We start from the raw sequence: 24473 nt of genomic DNA, 5'->3' as shown, positions 1-24473 counted from the left end.
TTAGGATGAAGACTACAGAAGTGAGTGCCATTTTCTTCACATCATTTCAAGGCTATATTCTACTGATTGGATTTACTACCAGTAATATTAACCTTGATGGCCAAGGTATGGTTTGCTAAGTTTCTCCACTGTAAAGTTACTTACCTCCATTCCTTTGTTCATACTCCACTCTTTGGAAGCACATCACTAAGTACAGTCCATACTAAAGAATGAAGATGGGAGGTTGTTGAGCTCCACCTCCTACAGGGGAGAATATTTACATAAATTATATGTAACACTTTAATACGGAGATTTGTCTCTTTTCCCATTTATTTATTCAGCCATTTGTGTCAGTATGGATTCATAGGTGTTCATTTAATACTTTGGATTATAATCTAATACTATGTTATGTATGTTGTTGCTTGAAATGTTCTACCTTTGTGGATTGGAAGCTCTTTCGGGTTAGCTCCTATATTTCTTTGAAATGTCCCCATTCCTTACTGTTATTTACTTGTTTTTGTTTTGAGACAGGGTCTTGCTCTGTTGTCCAGGCTGGAGTGCAGTGGCATGATTACAGCTCACTGCCGCCTTGACCTCTTGGGCTCAAGCAATCCCCCCACCTCAGCCTCCCCAGTAACTGGGACTGCAGGCGCTCACTTGGCTAATGCCTGGCTAATTTTTAGAAATTATTTTAGAAACAGAGTCTCACTGTATTGCTTAGGCTAGTCTCAAGCTCCTGGGCTCAAATGATACTCTGCCTCAGCCTTCCAATGTTCTGGAATTACAGGCAAGAGCCACTACATCTGATCTTTTCTGATTTTTGAACGTTTTCTTTTTGGCATGACAGAAAGCTCCAGGGTCACCTTATATAAGTATGTATAGAGCTGTTCCCCTCCAGTAGATTCAGTCATTCCTCCAAGGAACTCTAGATCCTTTTATTAGAAAATAGTGTTAGAAACCAAGATCTGGGTGTGAGGTGTGCCCTTTGTTGTGGAGTATGACTGCTTCTAGACCATTTCCACAGACAGAGTAGGATACACACACACACACACACACACACACACACACGTGTATATATACACTAACTGATGTATACACACACATCTCTTATTTATACACCTATCCATTTGTATCTATATCAAGCTGAACATAAGTTCACACTGATGTTCTTAATTCTAATCCATTACCATACTGTTTATTATAGCCTTCCCCTTTTGTTCATCTGTAAATTACTCTACCCAGTGGTGACAAAACTGGCCCCCACCAACCACCATCTATTATTTGTTGAAACCCAGTATACATTATAACTCTTTCTGAATCATTAACATATACCTCCATGAGAATTAACTTTAGCAATGAGAATGTACTATGTATACTTCTTTTAGTGTTTAGTTTTATAGTTTCAAGACACCATTTTCCAAAATTACTTAAATTGGCTCCTTCCTCTGCCCCACCTCTTTAAGTGAGTTTAGGCCATATTTTTTAATGTAATTAGAGTTATTTATTGTAGTCTGCATTCTATCCTAGTGTCCTTTGATCTCCTAGTTGGTTTCTTTGTATGCATACATTAAGGTTCACTACGTGCTGTAAATATATGTGGGTTTTGACAAATGTGTAGTGTCATATATCCAAATTAGTTCTGCCACTTTAAAATCCCCACTGCTTCTTCTACTCAAATCTTCCTCCCTTCCCAACTCTGTGGCAACTACTGACCTGCTTTCTTCCCCTGACAGTCTTTCCTTTTTCAGAATATCATGTTAATGGAATCATACAATATGTAGACTTTTCAAACTGGCTTCTTTCATTTAGCAAAATGCATTCATGTTAATGCATTAATTTATATTATGTTCTTTTTTTCTTGTTGAATAGTATTCCATCGTATGGAAGTATCACAGGTTTTGATTCATTCCTTTGTATAAAGGATATCTTGGTTACTTCTATTTTTGGTGATTTTGAGTAAAGTTGCTCTAAGTATTCATATACAGGTTTTTGTCTGGACATACGTTTTCAAATCAGTTGAGTAAACCCAGTAGCAATACTGCTGAATCATAAGTTAAATCCATGTTAATTTTACAAGAAACTGCCAAATTCTTTTCCAGAGTGGCTATACTAGCAACAAATCAGAGTTCCTGTTGCTGTATATCCTTCCAAGCATTTGGAACTATTGTTTTTGTTTTGTTTTGTTTCTTATTTTGGATGTTAGCCGTTCTAACAGGTGTGTAGTAGTATCTTAGTATTTTTATTTGCATTTCCCTGATGACAGATGATATTGAGCATCTTTTTAAATGTTTATTTTCCATCTACATATTTTCTTTGGTAAAGTGTTCAGGTATTTGGATAGTTTTTCAAATTGGATTTTTTTTTTCTTATTGTTTAAAAGAGTTGTTTATATTCTGGATATAAGTCATTTATCAGATATGTGGCTCACAAATATTTTCTTCTAGTCAGTGTCTTGTTTTTCTGAGTCTCTTAGTGTGTTTGGCAGAACACAAGTTTTAAATTTTGGTAACACTTAAATTTTGGTAACGTTAATTTTTTTTTCTTTTGCTTATGGACATTCTCATATTCTACCACCATTTGTTGAAAAGTCTGTCATTTCTACATTAAATTTCCTTTGCATCTCTGTCAAAAATAAGTTGACTCTTTATCTGTGGGTTAATTTCTGAATTTACTGTTCTGGTTCATTAACCTATATGTTGATCCCTTTGTCATAATCTTGATAGTGAGTCTTGAAATCAGGTGGAGTCTTTGAACTTTGCTCTTTTATTATAGAATTGTTTTGGCTATTCTAGACACCCTTTTAACAAAATTTCAGTAGTATAGTCATTAAAACTTTAGAACTCTTCTTTGGAGATTTGCAGGTACTATAATGTTCATTTTATCACTCACCAAACATGCAATTTATGTTAATAAATTTCATTATATAAATCAATCACTGATTTTATTCATGAGATTTGCTTCTAAAAAGATTTTTATGCTTTTAAAAAATCATATTGACCTTCAAAAGACAACAAATCAGTTTTTCGTAAAATGTCACAACTCTTTGGAAATAGGTATATTCATGTTTTATAGATGAAAAAAGCTTAGAGGGCTAGACTACTTGGCCAAAGACTCACAGTCAGTCAATTACACATTGTCAGAATGTCTACCTCAGATTTACACAGGCAACTCAAACTTAGCATATCCAAAATGAAACTTATTAATTCATTCTTAAAACCTGATCCTCCTCCTTAATCCCTTATCCTGGTAAGTGTTACAACCATCTTCCTACATATCCAAGCCAAAGCTTCTTCCTCAGAACTCCTATTAAACTGATCTCTTATTTGGTTTATTCTGTCTCTTTAACTAAAATATTTAAATTGAGCCTATCATTCTTTCCTATTTTTTTACCCTTCATTGCATATCTACTTTAATTTATACATATATTTGTTACAGTTTTTATTAAAGTATATTGAAATTAGTGTTCCTTGAGACAGAATCTTTTTCATTTTATCTTTTAGATCATTAGTATTAAGGGAAGACTGGGAATGGGAGAAAAGGAATGCATTCAATTCTCAGCCTTTTCTTGTAACTAATTAATTCATTCAGTAACTATTTATTGACTATACTGTGTCAGGTACAGTGTAGTTGCTGGGGACACAGCATTATGGTCAAATTGACTTAAGTAAATAAGTAATCATATAAATACTTAAAACAATTAATTAACGGTTAATTTGAAGAAATTTTTGGTTCCTAGAAACAGCTTATAAGAGGGACTCCTTCTGTATCAGAGTCTAGGAGTTCAGGTCGGGGGAAGAGTCAGGGAAGGCCACACATACCAAGCAAGAAAAACAACAGCAACAAAGAATATTATGTCAGCATAGTATCAGATGGTTTGGTGAGGTTCTTTTCTCTTCTGCTGAATCTATAGGTTCTGAACCGTCAAGAGTGTGTTTTAGACTACATCTTGATAACAGGACCAATACATAACTGGTTTTGCTTGACTGAAAGGTATATTTGGGGGCATCTAGTGTATGATAAAATTATATAAATTGTTCACATCTTTTTTGTAAAAATTCCTAATTTCTTCTTTCCTATAATCTTCAGATTCTTTGTTGTCTTTTTTCTCTCATCTGCTTTGCTACTTCTGATCTACGTTGTATCTCTGTTACAATGTCTTATTCTGCCCCTCTCTGCTTTTATCCCTTGGATCGTTAATGTTTTTTCTGTTTCTGTTTTGGCTTTTATCAAAAACTAGGGAAAAAAATGAAAAAGAATTCAAGTTAAAATTACCTAAATATACATACTCTTATACATGTTTGCATTTGTATACTTCAGCTTTTCAGATCATGATACCTTTTTTTTCAGTCTCTTTGCTATTGTTGGTACTTTTTAAACATGTTTAGTGTGGTGGTGTGTAGAAAATGAGAGAGAATAAAAGCAAGCAAATCAGAATTTTCTGATTAGAATAAAAGCAAACAAATTATAATTTTCAGAAAAATTTGAAATTTGTTTATCATTTGAGGTCAACGTTTGGCATCTTAGGATTGAACAAGGTGAATGACTGTAGTTTCAGAAAAGAAAAAGGTGATATTGACTGATTTAGGGATAAATCAAGAAATGCGACATTTCACACATGGATCTTTTCACTTAGAGTGCAAGGATGTCAGTTAGAATTTGCATGATATAGGAAATCAATTGAAACTTGAGCCCATAGACATTTACTTCAGCAAAATTCTTACTAATTATCATGACTGTGTCAAGTTAGACTATTACAGGCATAATTTAAAGTTTACAAAAGGTTGAAATTCTTTTGTCTAATTGTAAACCTCATATTAATGAGATATAATTTATAGTTCATCAGATATATTTCATATAACACCAACTATTATTTTAAGTCTTTATTTAAATCAGTAAAGTGTTATGTGTTGTACATACCACTAGTAAACCTTAGTACCTTCCCCAAAGTCTTTTTAAACAGAAAATTAAAGCCATGTATAGCTGCTTCAAATCACCTCTTTTCTGAAAAGACAAGTTGTCTAAGTTTTGTGTTGTTTCAAGTGACACAGTATGAGATATACTTATTGTAGACCTGATTTTCATTTTCTGAAAATTATTTTTGTTGATTCTTAATCTTTAGATATTGAATGATCTAGCTTAGAAAATTATGTCAAATATTTTAAATTGGCACTTACAGTGCATTAACATCAAAGATCTAGTCTCATTTTCCAACACTCTGTATCAAGGATTTGCAAAGTAAGAACTTATGTTGAAATTCGGCCTGCCACCTGTTTTGTAAATAAAGTTTTATTGGGATACAACTGTACTTGATCACTTATTGTGTATGGCTGCTTTTGTACTGCACAGGCAGAATTTAGTAGCTATGATAGAGAGCGTATGGTAAAGCCTAAAATAATTACTATTTGGCCATTTGCAGAAAAACTTGGCTGATCCCTACTCTATATAATCTAGTTGAGACTAAATTATGGCATAATCTTCTTTGATAAATCTGTGATATCTGTGATATTTCCTGAAACTTTTAAAGAAATACAAGTAGAGAAATACAAGTATTGACTTTTTCTCTTTCCAGACTCATGTTTGTGTTGAAAGTTACTTGCATCTATGCACATTTTCAAATCTCGAAGTAATAATTTTTTCACTTTGACTAAAGTTATATTTTTCTTTTGCTGGCCATTTATCACTATACTTACATCAATTATAAATAATAATAACAAAGCAAGATTGAGATCCAAATGCTAAGTGGCTCACTTAGCTCACTTACGACCTGTGTGTCAGACCTAGTACGGTAGCCTTACCAAAAACATAATTTAAATTCATTTATCAGCAAAATGACAAGTCAGTATATATTGTGTGCCTTTAGCAGCAATCACACAAATTATTTAAAGTCTAAATACTAAATTCATGTGCCAGGGATCTGGAGTAGCCCTTGATAAGAACTTTTGATTCTGATTTTAAAAAAATATTTAAATTAGTAGGGAATTTTAATAATAGACTAAATACAATTATCTTAAACTTTTCTTATTGAAACTCTTTTTGGACTCTTCATCTTCCTCTCCTTAAACATTTGAACTCTTCATCTTCCTCTCCTTAAAGTAGTGCTTTACATTGCAATGCCTGAAGACAACCTATAAATATTACATAGAACTTCCATACACTTTTTTTGTGTGTGTTGATTATTTGGAATATACAGACTAGGTAACTTACTGTTATTTCCTTCCTGGTCATATAAAATTCTTTGAAACTAAAAATAGAGATTTATAACCTTGGTAACTAAATGTCTTTTGTTATTGCAAAGGTTCCAGAGGAATCTACTAGTCTAAATGTTTAATTGTCATGTATCTGTTCACATTTTAAATTATCAAGTTTAACAAGGTAATTGTGAAGTTTGTAAGCGTTTTAATTGGATTTTATTGGGTAGCTGTCATAATTAGATGTTACTTTGATTTTACCTAAAAAGAATGACAATAAAAGATAACATAAGATAAATATTTCTCACCACATATAACTTCCTTAAAAATCGTATTTAGCCAACCAATTACTGCTAGTTAAATGCCACTCATTTTTTGTCAAATATTTTCACTATGATAATAAATAAATGTAAGAATTTTATTATCTTATAATTTTCTGTTAGATTTTTCAATTGAGATGAAAAGAAGTTTCACAATTTATCTTCACAATTCTTATATAACAAACTTTTGTTAGGCAGCATCATTGAAAATTGTTCATTTATTTTGAAGAAAAAAAGATAAAAGATGAAAGTAGTTGCCCTTCTTGAAATGCAAACCTAAGTGGACGTTAGTAGTTTCAGATACATTGAATTATATAACTTAAAATTACTATACATTCCTGTTAACTTATACTATTTAAGTATGTCTAGAAATAGCTCTTTAATATTTGTGTGTATATTTTTTTCTGTTAAAATACTAAGTTCTAAAAGTACTACTTTTCCATGAGTGTAGCAATTTTATCCAGTTGTGAAGTTTGGAACCATTTTGTGGTATATTTATTAGGTGTCTTCTGTTATCTTTGGCTAGTATCCTCTTTTATGGTAAATGTTAAACCATAGGAGCACAGAAACGGAGGAAAACTTGAGAAAACAGAAACTTGGATATCTAAACTTTTTAATGTAATTTTAAAATAATTGAGATCCTTTCTAGAATCTATACCTTTTCACTAATGCATATTACAAATGTTCTTTTAATTTACGTACTTGGAATGGTTGTCTAAATTATATTATAGACATTTTCTATGTAATTTAAAACTGCTTTCTTTACCTTTACTGCATTTCTTCAATTTGTCAACATCAATAAACATTTCAGTAGCCACTATGACCCCTAAAAGACAAAATGCATTTCTGAGGGGAGCCCATTTGTATTTTTCGTCTTTATGTTGAATAATTCTACATACATTATGAAGAAGAAAATAACATTAGTCATCTAAAAACTTGGTACAATTTTGCAGCCTTCCTATACGTTTGTTTTATAACAACAACTAGGTAACAGCAAGAGATTTTTACTTCAAATGTAGTGTAATTATTTGTTATTGCTTTTGAGGGAACATAGTTAAACTTTGTAATAAAAATACTTGCCTTGTTTTACTTATGATGGTGTCCAAAAAAAGAGAGGAAATACAGTTTCTGATAAAAATGGAAAGTCCAGGAATAAATATAATGATGAGAATGAGTGCTTTTATCACTGGGGAACTTTCTTCATCTAAGCACATATGAACAATTGATCCTTGTAGTCATATATAGCAGTAAACATTAATAACTTAACAGTCTGAAGTCAGTGCAGAAGATATGGAGCATTATTGAAAGATGGAGTCAAGCAGGTGGCACTTTAATATGTTCAGTGTCATGGTTGACTCTAAAGACTAGTCGAATGAAATTACTTGAGGTTCTAAAGATTTAAAAAGCGAACTCATTTTGCTGCACTAAGGAAATGCTACTGATCAGGCTTTCTGTGTCCCTTTTTTCTAGGCTAGAAAATATTAACCCTGAAGAAAATGACATGGTAAGCCATTCTCTGAGGAGATTTCTTGATGTCAGTCTTATATCTTAGAGGCTTAAGTTCAATTGAGTGGGTTTCAAGAACTAAGATGTGGGAAAAAGAAGAATTGACACACTAATAATGTACATCTTTGCTGCAATATGAAAATTCAATAACTTCACTCAGTCAATTTACAATTCACATGTGCCTATTAATTAAAACCCTATATTAAATAAAATATATTAAAACTTCATGTCTGACTAACATATAATGGTGTTGGTAGACATTACAGGAATTACTGAACAGAATAAACAATGCAGACACAGGGATAGCTATTCAGAAGAATGGAGCTATAATTGTGGATAGAATCTACAAGACCAAGGAATGTAAAATGAGAATAACTGCAGAAGAAATGAGTGCACTAATAGAAGAACGGGATGCTGCCTTGTCTAAGGTAACTCTGCATGTATCTGTAAAAGCATATACTTGCCATTTTCCTCTTGCTTTTTTTAACCATTAAAAAATGACTGTGGCCCAGATATTCTTAATTCACATTAGTTTTTAGTACATAATTAATACCATAATGACTACCTATATTAAAATAATTATGTATTTTATTATACTACTGTTCAAAATATGAGACCTCATTCTAAATAAAATTTAATGCAGTCTCATTTCTTAATAAAATTAAACTTGTTTTATAACAGGCTAACTTGTTATAGAAATTTAGTTATATTTTTTCAATTAATCACTTTTATATGGGACTTCTTACTTAAGTTACAGTTTTCTGAAGACTGAGACTATGTCTGTATTACTGTTTTATTCCCAATGCCTAATTCAGTACCTTTTAGTAAATCTTGATTAATGGATCAAAATTATTCGTGTATTGTTTTCTGATTACTACTTACACTTTCCTGCTTTACCTGAAACCTGATTACCTCCCTCAGGCCACTGCTTCCAATGCAGTCCTTTCAACTAGTGACTGTGCTCTCTCTCATACCAGTTATACCACTGGGCTTGGAGGCTTGTTTCTCGTTATTGTTTTTATTTATTTATTTAATTTATTTATTTATGTATGTGTGTGTGTGTGTGTGTATGTGTGTTTAGATTTGGTATTGCCTTGTTTCCCAGGTTGCTCTTGAACTCCTGGCCTCAAGTGATCCTCCTGCCTCGACCTCCCAAAGTATTGAGATTACACGCATGAGCCACCAAACCTGGCCTTTGTTAGTATTTTCAGATCAAAGCCTTTTTCACTCCCTAAACACCTCCAGCTTTGAAACTCACGCATCAGACTCTAGCACCCAGTACACACTATTGTTGTAGTCATGTACACACTTCTATATCACTTCCCTTGTTTTGTTAAGACATTTTCCAATGTCTCTTTCTTTAGCCTACTCCTGTCATAATTCTTGGTGATGTAAATTCCTATATAGTTAATCCTTTCAGAAATTGCAGCCTCTTATTTCCTAAATTTCTCTACTTTAGTCATTATGTGCTGCGCACTATATCTGCTATCTACTCTGTGGTCATACTCTGTTCCTGGTCATTCTGAGTCTCAGTGTCAAGCTTCCCACTTTCTGCTCTCTTTCTAGCTCACTTATTCTAGAACTCTGACTCCAGCATTTTTTTTTTTTTTTTTTTTTTTAAGACAGACTCTCGCTCTGTCACCCAGGCTGGAGTGCAGTGGTGTGATCTTGGCTCACTGCAGTCTCTGCCTCCCAGGTTCAAGTGATTCTCCTGTCTCAGCCTCCTGAGCAGCTGGGACTACAGGTGTGCGCCATGACGCCCAGCTAATTTTTTGGTATTTCGTGTAGAGACAGTGTTTTGCCATGCTGGCCAGGCTGGTCTTGAACTGCTGACCTCAAGTGATCCGCCCACCTCGGCCTCCGAAAATGCTGGGATTACAGATGTGAGCCACTGTGCCTGGCCTCAACTTATTTCTCTCAATCTTACTAACTCTTTTCTACCCCTCAAACCCCTTATGTCCTTACTCCCCCACCCCAACACACACACATCTAGCCAACTTGCATATAATGTAACCTCATTTCTCTTGGCCCTCTTCCTTTGTCCCACTCACCCAGCAAAATCAAAACCTAGTTAAATGAATCTTTCTATCTGTTTTGTATCTTCACAGCTTTATAAGGCAGGAGAAAAATCACACAGGTTTACTGACTGCACTTACCTTAAATATATGACCAACTATTAATATATTCAGTTAGGTTCTTAGTGTTGCCTGGCAACTTCTTGCTTTTTGCTTGTCTATTCACTCTTCCCTCTAGAGGACTATTTTATCTCTTCTTTCTCTTTAGTTATCTAACCTCTCCTCCCAATTAAAAAGATAGCTTCTGCATGCCCACAGCCATTTCATCTACCAGCCTACCTGCATTTGCACCCATGTGCTCTGCCTTTTCTACTTTACTTTTTTCTAACTACCTGCTTCTATTTAAAGACAATCTCTCTATTTCCGTACTAGTTCACATCTTTTCTGGCCTTCACAAGGTGATCGCTTAACCACTTTTTCCTTTTCTTTCCTACTTCGTAAAATGTTTCATATTAGTTCATTTCCATTGCTATCCAAAATGCCTTACCATCTCCCATGGAGGCTGAGTGGAGGTTTTGGTAAGTCTTGGCCTAGTTGTGGTTCACCCCTCTATTTTGGGTGAGGCCTCCCAAACTGATAGCTGGGTATTTACAAGGGCCTGACTGCTGGATGATCCTGTATTCTAGTGTGTGTTTGTTTCCTCAGCACTGGTAGACTGTGGAAAACTCGACTATTTTTTCAGAGGTTTGGGGGCTTAGCTTTTTAACTTAATGACCTGTAGAAGTTTGGAATTTGGCAAATAATTTGGTTCAGAAACAAGTCTCAAATCTCCATTTTGTCACCTCAGCTCTGAATAGCTGTCAAAAGCTTGGGTGGTTTCTCTGTCTTCCAGCGGGAGTTCTTTGCCTAGTTAAAGCCTGATTTCTCAGTGTTTTCCCAATACCTAGAATATGACACTCTCAGGGGGAAAAAATAACTGCATATCCTCCAAAGATTCCTCTCCAGTTAACTCCTCTTTAGAATCTTAGACACTCAAGCCACTATTGTAGCAACAGCCCTCTGATACCTTTAGGCAGATGATTTTTGTATTAAATCTGGCTTTTCTTGTTCTTGAATGAAGCATTGGTTCACCACAAATGATTCCATACTGTCTAGACATGGAAGTAAGTTAACTAAAAGTAAGCACATAGAGCATAATTAAATTCACTGCCACTCATTCCCTCTTCCTATCTTTTCTCCCTCCACTGACTTTCATGGTATAAAAGGATAAATAAATAAGAAGTTAACATTTGGTAATATTTGCTGACAAGTTGTTATGTATAAATACCACTGCACTATATTTATGGTTATATTTTATGAGAAAGGAGTTGTTTAGTTATTTTAACTTGCTTATTTGCAAGCCCTATGGCTCAATAAATGCTCATTTTAATTTTTATGTTACAGTCATTATATACTTACACTTTTGAATTATTGTCTTATATTTCTGAATGGAAACTTTTCTTAACTTTGATTTTTTAAAAATAAACTTGTTGGAATAGTTTTAGATTACAGAAAAGTTTCAAAAATAGTACAATATAGACAGCTCCCATATATTACCCAGTTTTGGTTTTCCCTAATTTTGTTATCTTAAATCATTGTGGTGTGTTCGTGAAAGTTAGGAAACCAACATTGGTACATTAGTATCAATTCAACTCTAGATGTTATTCAGAATTCACCAGTTTTCATTAGTGTCCTTCTTATGTTTCATAATTCAATCCAGGGTAGCATATTGCATTTAATTGTCACGTTCTTCCAGTCTCCTCTGGTTGGTGACAGCCTATTCATCTTTCCTTGTATTTTTTCCCTCCATAACCTCAATAATTTTGAAGAGTACCTCTCACATATTTTATAGAATATCTCTGAATTTGGGTTTGTTTTTCTCATGATTAAAGTGAAATTTTGAGTTTTGGAAAAGAATACCGCAGGGATTTTACCTTAATTTAATTTAATTTAATTTAATTTAATTAATTTTTTACTTACTTTGAGAATGGATTCTCTGTCACCAAGGCTGGAGTGCAGTGGCACCATCTTGGCTCACTGCAACCTCTGCCTCCTGAGTTCAAGCGATTTTCTTGCCTCAGCCTCACAGGTAGCTGGTATTACAAGCAGGTGCCACCACACCTGGCTAATTCTTTATACCTTTTTAGTAGAGACGGGGTTTCATCATGTTGGCCAAGGTGGTCTAGAACTCCTGACCTCAAATGATATGCCCACCTCAGCCTCCCAAAGTGCTGGGATTACAGCTGTGAGCCACCGCGCCCAGCCTTAATTTTAAAGCTATTATTTAGCATCAGACATTTTCTAATTATGTCTTCTGTATAGTGCTAGGAAAACTTTAGTCACATTCCATATAGATATTAAAAATTTCTGATTCAATGATAATTTATTGACCTTGATACACTTGATATCTTACTATATTTTTCAAATCAAGTCAAAATCATTTATTTACTTTAACTGGCCTAGTTAAAAATGTTACCTTTTTCAGATAAATTGTTATACTCTTATTTATCCCAAATTGTTTTTTCATTTCTCTTCTATCTCAAACTGAGAGCCAAAAGCCTTAAAGTCTTTCATAGCATTAATTTAAAAATTATAATTAGCAATTGTTTGATCAAGGAATTATATTACCAACCAGTCCTCTACTCTTTCTTTATCATTTTTTTGGCCAGTTCACACTTCCCTATTTTATTCAAATTGTAGAAATATCTGGAATCAGAAGATAAAGCTGTAAAATTCTGTTTCGTCACTATTCTTTTCCGGGATCTTTCAGATTATTATTCTATCCAAACAAAAAATTTAGAAATTTAATTGCGAAGATTTTTATAGAATTATAGAATTTTAAATTTCATAGGACCTTAGGAGTCATCTAGTTAAATTGTTCACTAAGTTAAGGATCTGATCTGTCACTGATTTTTAATTTAGTCGAATATCCATCTTCTGTTAATATCTAGCCATTGGTGTTAGAATTGGTCTCAGAACATTTGATAAATAAATCATATTGCATCAAATATAGTCAAATATTTGTCAGTAATGTCTTAAGTCATGAGGGCTAGGCTTAGAAGCACAATTGAACCCAGGTCACACATCAGTAAGCAACAGAAAATTATTGAACTAGCCAGGATTGGTGATTTATTAGCTTTGAGGGCTGACTTTATTGGGAGATACAGTAATTAAAGTAATTATTACTAGATATTCTGGCAAAATTAGGCTAGCTCTAGGGTATGTTTTCCTTATAAGGGTATACATACATGGGCAAGGCCTGGCACCTGGAGGCTTTGGGTTTTATTGGTATTTGTAGTTAGTAAGATAATATTGTAGAACTCTTCATTGATTGGACCCTCGCTGGTACCTAAGTGAGGGTCCCAACCCCTGGGACCTGAAAAAGTCACGTATGAGAATGGGGGTAACTATATGGACTTTATGGACTTTAACCAAGTGGACCACTCAAAACAGAAGGCAAAAGTCTTGTCATAGAGACTTAGAGTACAGCAGGGATAAAGGAAAAAAGTGCTAAATTCTATATGAACGTGCATGTTTGGAATCTATTATAGGAGTAATGGAAAATATGCTATGACTCTTTGATGAATTTCATTGGCATCGACTGATGAGAATGGAGCTTTGATTATATTGCCAGGCTTGATTATAATTAGTTCAGAAACTATAAGAAAAGGTGCATACATGCTAAAAACTTTTAGGAGCAAAGCACAGCAAGGCAAAGCAGAAACTAGCACTGTTTCTGCTTTTCAGGTTAAACATCTTTGTATCCTTCAACCTTTCCTTGGGTTTCCTTCTACTTTTGTGTCTTCTAGATGTTAGTTTCTTCTTGCCTGTCTGTCAAGGCCAAATCAGTGATCATATATTTTTGTTTTCTGGACACCATATGGAGAATCTGCACTCATCACTATTATCTAGAAATGAGTCATTCCATATATCTAAATTTATTATTAATTTCTATACTCTTGTTTCCTGTTTTTATAGTTGAAAATATTTCTAAGATATTTATATTGCTCCTTTAGATGAAATATAACGAGCACACCTTTTGTGATAATTTAGTGGCTCATTTTTTATCAAATACTGTAATGAAAAGTACAGATCCAGAGATCCTTCATGTTCAACATTGATAGAAAACCTATGGAAGAATCAAGGGGTAATTAAAGAAATTCAGCTAGACATTTCACTATTCAGATTCCATTACCAATATAGGCTGCAAACCTATACCAAGCACCAAGCTGAAGGAGTAAACTAAGTAAGAAGAAGACATGAAGAAGAAGACATGAATCCAATCTAGTGATGCAATGAAGAAAATTCTAGGAAGACTGCTGAAGAATGCATGGAAAGTGCATTAGTCTATTCTTTTTGACTCTTTCTGCCTTTAAGCCTGTTTTTCCCTCTTACTAGAACATACTTCCTCTCTACTTGTTGCTCACTCGTCTGCATTATACTTCAAAGACATTTTAAATATCATCTCTTCTGTAAAGATCACTCACATGAATCAATATTGATAGCTATGTCATTTGTGCCCGTATTTTACCTTGTATCCTGTTATAGGCCTTATCACACTGTATTACACTTAGTTGATTTTATGCCTGGCTTTCCTACTAGCATGAACTTGCATGAAGATAGAAACTGTTTATTTATTTGTGTCAATCACAGTCCCTTGGATGTGAAGTTACTTATTATGTTTGTGGAATTATTGAACTTAGCTATTTTAGATATTTCAAGATACATGAAACTAAAAGAATTTAGTGAAATATTATTCATTCATTCACATTTTATTGAATACCTGTTATGTGCTGTGTGTTGGGAACTCAGCAATAATCCAGATATAAAAGGTTCCTACTCTTATGGAACTTACATTTTCATATGCAGATGTAGATAGTGAACAAACAAATAAAGTCCTTTCAGTGGTGTGATGAAAATAGGTAAATGTATAGTGACGGCAGCTGGGGGTGGGATTGTCACTTTAAATAGGGTGATCAAGGCAGGCCTATTTTTTAAGATGAATTGTTGCTCTAAGACTTGAAGACTTGAGGAAGAGAAGTATCCAGCTGTGCAGAGAGCTATGGAAAGAGCATTCCACCAGAAAAGAAGAGATCAACAGTGCCCTGAGAGAGTGAACAAGCTTAGGTGTTTAAGGAATCAATGCAAATGTGCCAAGCTTCCATTTGATTGAGGTACAGTGAGCAAGGAAGATAGTTACAAGTGATAAGGCAGAAGACATAGGCAGCAGACAAGTCCATATGGTCTTGAGATAATGGTCAGAAGCAGATATTGCATCTAAATGCAGAAGGGACTGAAAGACAAAAGCTGTTGAAATAGTCTAAGCAAAAGATGAAACTGATGGTGGTTCAGAGGAACAAGTGTCAATCAAGAAAGTGGACAGATTTGGGAAATATTTTAAAAGTACAATAAGTAGGCCTCGAAGACAAATTGGATTTGGACATAAAGGAGCAGAAAGAATTAAGGCTGACTTCTGTATTTGGACTTGAACAATGTGTTGGCTCCATCTGTTGTGAGGGGAAGTTTCTTTGGGGTGGGATCAACATATTTTGGGAGGGGTATTACATTCTCTTTTGGATATGGTATATTTGAAATTATTCTTAAAAATTCAGGGGAAATTTTGAGCAGTTACTTGGTTATTGAAGCCATTGGGATATGGATAAGTAAAACTGTGGGACTAGATTAAATTAGGGAAAGCTCACCAAAGAGAAGAGGGGCCAAGACCAAGTAGTGTGGTATGTCAACATTTAGCAGTTGGGCAAAAGAGGAGGAGCCAGGAGAGGAGATTGGAAAAGAATGTTGAATGAGGTGGACGGACACTGAAATGAATGTGATGCCAGGGAAGGCAAGAGGGGAAATTGTTTCTATTTATTTATTATTATTATTATTTTGAGACCGAATCTTGCTCTGTTGCCCAAGCTAGCATGCAGTGGCGCAATATGAACTCACTGCAACCTCCACCTCCTGGGTTCAAGCAATTCTCTTGTCTCAGCCTCTCGAGTAGCTGGGATTACAGGCATGCACCACCAGGCCTGGCTAATTATTTTTTTGTACTTTTAGTAGAGACGAGGTCTCACCATGTTGGCCAGGCTAGTCTTGAACTCCTGACCTCAGGTGATCCACCTGCCTTGGCCTCCCAAACTGCTGGGATTACAGGCGTGAGCCACCGTGCCCAGCCAGAAATTGTTTCTAAAAGATGAGCATAGTCAGTTCCCTTGAATGGTGTGAGTTCAAGCAAAGTGAAGATAGATTTGATCACGTGGATGATGTTGAGGGCTTTGACAGGAGTTCTGTCCAGGACAGAGGCCACCTTGGAGTGTTTGAGGGGAGAATGCAAATAGAGGAAATGCAGACAGTGAATACAACTTTTTTTTTCCCCCTGTTGTAATGTAGATGGAAAAATTGGCATTAGATGGAGAGAGGGCTTATGGTATCTTGGGAGTTTTTTTTGTTTTTTGTTTTTTTCCTTTCTTTGTTTAATGGGATACTCTAGCACATGTGGTTGTTGTAGTGATAAAAATGAACCAGGAAAAAAGTGATGTTTTCAGGGATAAAAAAGATAATTGCAGCCTGTGCAATTATTAACAGGGTGGATGACCTGAGTTCAGGAGTTTGAGACCAGCCTGGTGAACATGGTGAAACCTTGTCTCTACTGAAAAATACAAAAATTAGCTGGGCACGGTGGCAGGCGCCTGTAATCCTAGCTACTTGGGAGGCTGAGGCAGGAGAATCACTTGAACCCAGGTGGTGGAGGTTGCAGTGAGCCGAGATTGTGCCATTGCACTCCAGCCTGGGAGACAGAGCAAGATTCCATCTCAAAAAAAATAATAAATAAATATATAAATAAAAAGAACCAAATCCTGGAGTAAATGAGTAAATTGATAGGAAATAGGTTCTAGAACATAAGTGTAAGAATTGGCTTTTTTTAGGAACAGGGAAACTACTTTCATTCTAACAGATGTATGCAAAGAGCTTGGATAGATACAAGTTGGCTGGCAAGTTGATAAATTTAGTAAAGGAAAGTTGGGGGTGCAGTGTCCCTCTCTATTAAAATGTTAGATTAATTTAGATTTTCAGTGGATTAGTGGATGGTGCTGAAGATTTATAATGTAGAGACAGTTTGGAATCATTGTCATTGTTTGTATGTAAATGAACATAACTAGAGAAATGTAAGATTGCCAGGCAGAGCTGAATGCACATTTAAGAATTAGGGTAGTTCAATTTTTAAAAGCGTGTCAGGGAAGTTGTGTGATTTCTTTTAGCCTCTTGAGTGTGGTGTAAGTAGTGTGGTGTAGTAGATATTTGATTTTAACTAAGATTGAGATTTTAATGGGTTAGGGACCAGAGTTATTACAGCAATGAACACCAGACTCTCCCTCACCATGGACTCTCCCTTATGTAAAGAGGAAGAGGAGTGATGAGGCACGTAGAAAGAAACTGAGGAGAGTGTGGTATCACAGAAGGCAAGGTCCCGGATAGTAAAAATCTGGTAAATCCATGTGTTGGAATTCTTGGTTTGTCAAGTAATTGTGCTATAGTGATTTGCAGTCAAGAGAAAAAGGCACTGGAAATAAAGATTTTGAATGTATTTCAATTATTAGGGTTAGTGATTTCCAGATATTTTTCTGTGCAATTTTTATGTGGATGTATAGGAAAAAACCCTAAATGATACACACTTTATCACACAGTCCGTAAGCCAGATTCAGAAGTGGTTAAAGAGAGGAAGCATATCTAAGGAAAAGTATGAATAATTTAAAACTTGCAAATAATTTCCTCCTTATTGTAACAAGTATAGAAATTAAGATCTGAGAAGATAATATAATGACACATATTTCAAGATTCAGAAATGGGTGCTAGAACTTTCCTGGCCTGGTTATGAATTCCTCACTTGGCATCTGCATGACCAGCAGTCACTGTGATAAAGCAGATTGAGATTGGGGAGTGCAGCATAAGCTAACAAACCCACTTGATGAGCATACCTAGAATCCTGGCCAATGATGTAACCTTCAAGGTTATCTTTTCACTTTAGCAGAGGAAATAATCAAATATCCTAGTGTCTTAATCTCTCCTTTTTTAGTGTTGCCTTCACTTTGTGCTTCTTATAATTAGCATAGTGTTTAGCATATAATAGATACAAAATAATAAATTTAAAATATTAGAAATTTGACAAAAAGGTTATACTCAAAAGGAAAATAAAGCATAACATGTAGAATTTCATTTTTCAGGAAAAGTAGGAAGCATATTTGATATTCTTAATTATAGTGACTGTAAGATTTTCATTAATTTTTTCACTTGTCAGTTTGTTAATTTGCTTTCCTGTCTGTCATACAATTATTTGCTTATGCATGTTTTTCAGTCAATCTTGCTAAAATATATTGTTGATGGTTCATCTATTATAATTACTTTTTTCTTATTGTGAAATTTTTACAACTTTTTGAAATTAAATGTAACTTTAGAAAGTACAGATAAGCAAAAAGAAGGAAAAAATTGCCCCCAGACTCACTTCCTAGAAAGTTATATGTAGATTGTCTTTTTTCAATGCATATTATATTGTATATACTACTTTGTAGCCTGATTTTTCACATTAATTTGACATTTTGTTAGATAGTCTCATAATTTTACTTCATTTTATTTATTTATTTATTTAAGACAGAGGCTCACTCTGTTACCCAGGCTGGAATACAGTGGTGTGATCATGGGTTTGGTTCAGCTCACTGCAGCCTTGACGTCCCAGGCTCAGGTGATCCTCTAACCTCAACCTCTAAGGAGCTGGGGCAACGTGCGCACACTACCACGCCAGACTAATGTTTTTTTTGTATTTTTTATAGAGACGGGGTTTCACCATGTTGCCCAGGCTGGTCTTGAGCTCCTGGGCTCAAGCGATCTACCTGCTTCTGCCTTCCAAAGTGCTGAGATTACAGGCATGAGTCACTGCACCCAACCTCATGCTTTGATAATGTGGACGTGTTAAGATTTGTTTAACTCACCTGCCATTGAGAGTTTTGAGAATGGTAACATTTTTGTAACTAAATTTTTATGTACATGCATGTTTCTTTCCTCAAGGAAAATTCCTAGGAATGAAAAAGTTGGAGCAAAGAATATAAACATTTAAAAATAAACATATTTCTGAATAGCCTTCTTAAAAAGTTGTACATAGAAATGTTATTTGAAATTTCATTTGGTGACTTTAGGCGGGTAAAAATGCTAAGAAATGTAGACTTAATTCTCTAGGCAATGTGAAACTTGCAGTTTTTGAGTTTTCTGATAATGCAGAAAGTGCTACTCTGAGGAGGATTTCTGGGCAAGACTTTATCAAGAGGAGACCAATGATAATGGGAACCTATTATAATTGAGATGAAGAGGTTCTAAACAAGAAAAATAAGGAGAGGAATAGATATGAAAGCTATGGAAGCTTGTATTTTTGTAAATTAAGGTATAACTTGAAGTGAAGTAATCTCAAGTGAAGGATTTGATGAATTTTTATATATGTGTATTCCCTTGTAAGCAGCATCCAGATCAAGGTATGGAACACTGCTAGTACTCCAGAAGGCTCTTTCCTGTCTCTTCCCAGTCAGAATTTCTCACCAAAGATAATCAGTCCTCTTACTTCTGTCTCCATGAAGACAGAAAACATTTTGCATGTTTTAAAACTTTATATAAAAGGAATCATATGTTATATACTCCTTGTGTCTAATTTCTGTCACCCAATGTTATGACCGTATGTTGATCTGTATTGTTAATAATTATTAATGTGTGTCTTTTTCATTGTGGTGTGATATTCCATTGTGTGAATATGCCATGATTTATTTGTGTATTAAACAGATGACAGAAATTTAGATTGTTTTCATTTTTAACTTATTATGAATGAAGTATTATAGAGATTCTTGAACATATCTTTTGGTGGACCTAAACGTTTATTTCTTTTGATACATGTACAGGCACATACAAAAGAAAAGAATAGTGGAGTCATAGGTTTAGCTTTCTTAGGTAATGCCAAATGTTTTTCCAAAGTTGTGCCAGTTTACAGCAGCAATGTAAGTGAGTTGCTCCAGTTGTGAGAGTTAATACTTGGTATCATTACTCATTTTAATGTCAATCATTCTGGTGGGTGTATAGTCATATTTCATTGTGGATTTATTTTGTATTTTGTGTTTCCCTAATGACTAATGATGTTAGTAGCTTTTTATATGTTTTTTGGCCATTTTGATATCTTCTTTTGTGAAATGTCTCTTCAGGGCTATTGTCCATTATTAAATTTGGTTGTTTTTCATATTAATTTATGTAATTTATATATATTTGTACAGTCTGTGGCTTGCATTTTTATTCTATTAACGCTGTCTTTTGATGGAAAAAATTCTTAATTTTAATTAAGTCTAATTTATCATTTTTCTCTCCTTATGGTTAATGCATTTTGTGTCCTGTTTCAGAAACCCTTGCCATTCCCATAGTATTGAACATGTTCTACTCTGCTTTCTTCTAGAAGCTTGATTATCTTAGCTTTCACATTTAGGTCTTGATCAGTTTCAAAATACTTTTTAAATTGTCAAAATTTCTTCGTATAGATGTCTAGTCGACTTGTCTCAGCATTGTGCAATTAATGAGTTGTGTCTCCCCAACCTCCCAGCAATGAATTGCAGTAGAGCTCGTGTAATAACTTAGGTTATTGTGTGGATCTGTTTCTGGACTCTGTTCTGTTCCATTGTTGTAGGTTTTTATCCCTGCAATAATGATCCAGGATCTTAATTTCTGTAGCATTATAGTAAGTCTTAATTTGTGGTAGTGTAAGGATCCAGCTGTCAATGTTCTTCAGTATTTCTGTAGCTATTCTCAGTTCTTCATTCAGCTTGTTGTTCTTCAAGCTGGTAGTATTTAGTGGGGATTGCATGGCCTCTAAAGAATAGTTAAAGCAAGACTGGCATCTTAGCAATATTGAGTCTTCCAAATGGTTGATCTTTTCATGAAAATGATTACTTTTTTCTTTATGTACAGCTTTGCATCCCATAAATTTTTTGATATGCCATTTCTTGTTATATGTGTTTAATTATTATATATGTTGAAATATTTTTTAGTTTCTACTTTTGTTTTCTTCTTTGACCCATGAGTTACTTAAAAATATGTTGCTTAATATTAAAACATTAGGAAATTCTGAGGCTATCTTTCTATCACTGAGCTGGAATTTAATTCTCTGGTGGTGAAAAATATAAGCTATACTATTTAAATCCTTAGAAATTTGTTGATACTTGCCCTGTGACCCCAAATAGGTCCTGTTTCTTAGGCAATTCATGAAGTTTGTATATGCTGTAGTTATTGAGTGTAGTATTGTCTCCATATGTTATTTAGACCAAATAGGTTAATCATGTTGTCCAGTTGTTGTGCATAGATTTATTGTGCATATGTTATGTAGTTATCAAGAGAGGTGTTTAAAGTATTCAGTGATTACGATTAATTTTTCTCCTTTTAATTCTGTCAATTTTCATTTTGTTTATTTTGAAGCCATTTTATTCTGTACTAAGGTCTTTACAATTACTGTATCTTCCTATCAAATAGACTGTTTTATCATTATGAAATGCCCACTTTCGTTTCTGATAATACTTTTTGCCTTAATGTCTACTTATATATCTGAATGTTATATCCTTTTCCATCCTTTACTTTCAACCTTGACTCTAATATCTTATTATGAAAAATTTTAAACATATGGAAAATTTGTATGAATTTTACAGTGGACGTTTGTATACATACCACCTGAAATCTATTATTATATTTTGCTAAACTTGATTTATCACATTATCTAGGTATTTACTTAGGCATCCGTCTGTCCATCAATTCGTCTCACTTATGATGCATTCATGTAAATGCAGGCATCAATACATTGGCTTCTATATCCTTCAGCATAGTATATCATTAGATGGAATTCTGTATTTTTGCAGTTATTTTGTTGTTATTTAAAAGTTATACACATTGAAATATAGAAAACTAAGTGCGCATTCTCTATGTCTGACAAGTGCATACAACTATATAGTCACCACCACAGTCAAGATGCAGAACATTACTACAGTATTAACCTAGAAAGTTTCCTCATGCCCTATCCAACTAACTCATGTTCCCACCTCTCAACAGCAATCACTGATCTGATATTTTTATATGACGCCTTAGTTTTATCTTTTTGAAAAAGTCATATTCGACATCACAGTCTATCTAAGATGACCACATTTATTTGTTTTATTCTGTTCTTATATAGATAAGAAATGTATCTTTTTTTAAAACTTGTACTTTGCTTAGGAGGATTGATTTTTTTAAAAAATATTTTCACTGTGTGAAATAGACCTAGATTTTCTTTCTTTAAAAATATTTACTCATTTATTCATTTATTTTTGGAGAACTTGCAAACTTTTAACTATCATTTACTATAACAACTGAACTATAGGGAAAATGAAGTAGGTCATTTTGTAAAAATACATTTAATTACCAAGAATTTAGTATGGGGAATTAATTGCAGACAACTTAGCTATAAAATTGACTCAAATTAGTATTTTTCCACATGCCTCTTATCAACCTCTTTTTTTTCATGTGGTGACTAAATGCTGCATTTTATTGATTAAGAGATTTTGACCATGACAATTTATTCATTAGATTGTACTTCTCTTTTGTTTTATTTTATTTTATTTTTATTATACTTTAAGTTCTGGGATACATGTGCAGAACCTGCAGGTTTGTTACATAGGTATACATGTGCCATGGTGGTTTATTGCACCCATCAACCTGTCATCTACATTAGGTATTTCTCCTAATGCTATCCCTCCCCTTGCCCCCAACGTCCCCCCAGCACACACAGGCCCCAGTATGTGATGTTCCCCTCCCTGTGTTCATGTGTTCTCATTGTTCAACTCTCACTTATGAGTGAGAACATGCAGTGTTTGGTTTTCTGCTCCTGTGGTAGTTTGTTGAGGATGATGGTTTTCAGCTCCATCCATGTCCCTGCAAAGGACATGAACATATCCCTTTTTTATGGCTGCATAGTATTCCATGGCGTATATGTGGCATGTTTTCTTTACCCAGTCTAACATTGATGGGTATTTGGGTTGGTTCCACATCTTTTCTATTGTAAACAGTGCTGCAATAAACCTATGTGTACATGTGTCTTTATAGTAGAATGATTTATAATTCTTTGGGTATATATCCAGTAATGGGATGGCTGGGTCAAATGGTATTTCTTGTTCTAGGTCCTTGAGGAATCACCACACTGTCTTCCACAATGGTTGAACTAATTTACACTCCCACCAACAGTGTAAAAGTGTTCTATTTCTCCACATCCTCTCCAGCATCTGTTGTTTTATGACTTAATGATTGCCATTCTAACTGGAATGAGGTGGTATCTGACTGTAGTTTTGATTTGCATTTCTCTAATGACCAGTGATGATGAGCTTTTTTTCTTTTTTTCTTTTCTTTTTCTTTTTTTTTTTTTTTTTTTTTTTGAGTCGGAGTCTCGCTCTGTCGCCCAGGCTGGAGTGCAGTGGATGAGCTTTTTTTCATGTTTCTTGGCCGCATAAATGTCTTCTTTTGAAGAGTGTCTGTTCATATCCTTTGCCCACTTTTTGATGGGTTTGCTTTTTCTTGTAAATGTGTTTAAGTTCCTTGTAGATTCTGAATATTAGACCTTTGTCAGATGGATAGGTTGCAAAAATTTTCTCCCATTCTGTAGGTTGCTTATTCATTATGATAATAGTTTCTTTTACTGTGCAGAAGCTCTTTAGTTTAATTAGATGCCATTTCTCAATTTTGGCTCTTGTTGCCATTGCTTTTGGTATTTTAGTCGTGAAATCTTTGCCCATGCCTATGTCCTGAATGGTATTGCCTAGGTTTTCTTCTTGAATTTTTATGGCTTTAAGTCTTATATTTAAATCTTTAATCCATCTTGAGTTAATTTTTGTATAAGGTGTAAGGAAGGGATCCAGTTTCAGTTTTCTGCATATGGCTAGCCAGTTTCCCCAACACTGTTTATTGAGTATGGAATCCTTTCCCCATTGCTTGTTTTTGTCACGTTTGTCAAAGATCAGATGGTTGTAGATGTGTGGTGTTATTTCTGAGGCCTGTGTTCTATTCCATTGGTTTATATATCTGTTTTGGTACCAGTACCATGCTGTTTTGGTTCTGTAGCCTCGTAGTATAGTTTGAAGTCAGGTAGCGTGATGCCTCCAGCTTTGTTCTCTTTGCTTAGGATTGTCTTGGCTATATGGGCTCTTTTTTGGTTCCATATAAAATTTAAAGTAGTTAAGTGTATTAGAGATTTTTATGAGTCCTTTCATTATTTTGGTTTTAACAATCATTGAAAATTCAGAGTTTTTCACTGTTAATGTTAACTTTATATTTTCTCACAATTTTGATTTCAGATAAAATTTACATGTACAAATGAAATGTATAAATATTAA

General features: G+C 34.3%; 1 protein-coding gene across 1 annotated transcript in view; it reads left to right on the top strand.

Annotated features, from left to right (window-relative positions):
* The window catches only part of MIPOL1 (mirror-image polydactyly 1), a 366103-nt gene that overhangs the window by 101163 nt on the left and 240467 nt on the right, over positions 1–24473 (top strand). Inside the window, exons 9-10 of the mRNA XM_023189671.1 lie at positions 7958–7991; positions 8251–8421. Of these exons, the coding sequence (XP_023045439.1) occupies positions 7958–7991; positions 8251–8421 (205 nt within the window). The remainder of the gene's footprint in view (positions 1–7957; positions 7992–8250; positions 8422–24473) is intronic.

This window comes from Piliocolobus tephrosceles, chromosome 6 (genome assembly GCF_002776525.5).
Source record: "Piliocolobus tephrosceles isolate RC106 chromosome 6, ASM277652v3, whole genome shotgun sequence".
Classification (NCBI taxonomy): Eukaryota; Metazoa; Chordata; class Mammalia; order Primates; family Cercopithecidae; genus Piliocolobus; species Piliocolobus tephrosceles.
This window is presented reverse-complemented; position numbering and strand designations above follow the sequence as displayed.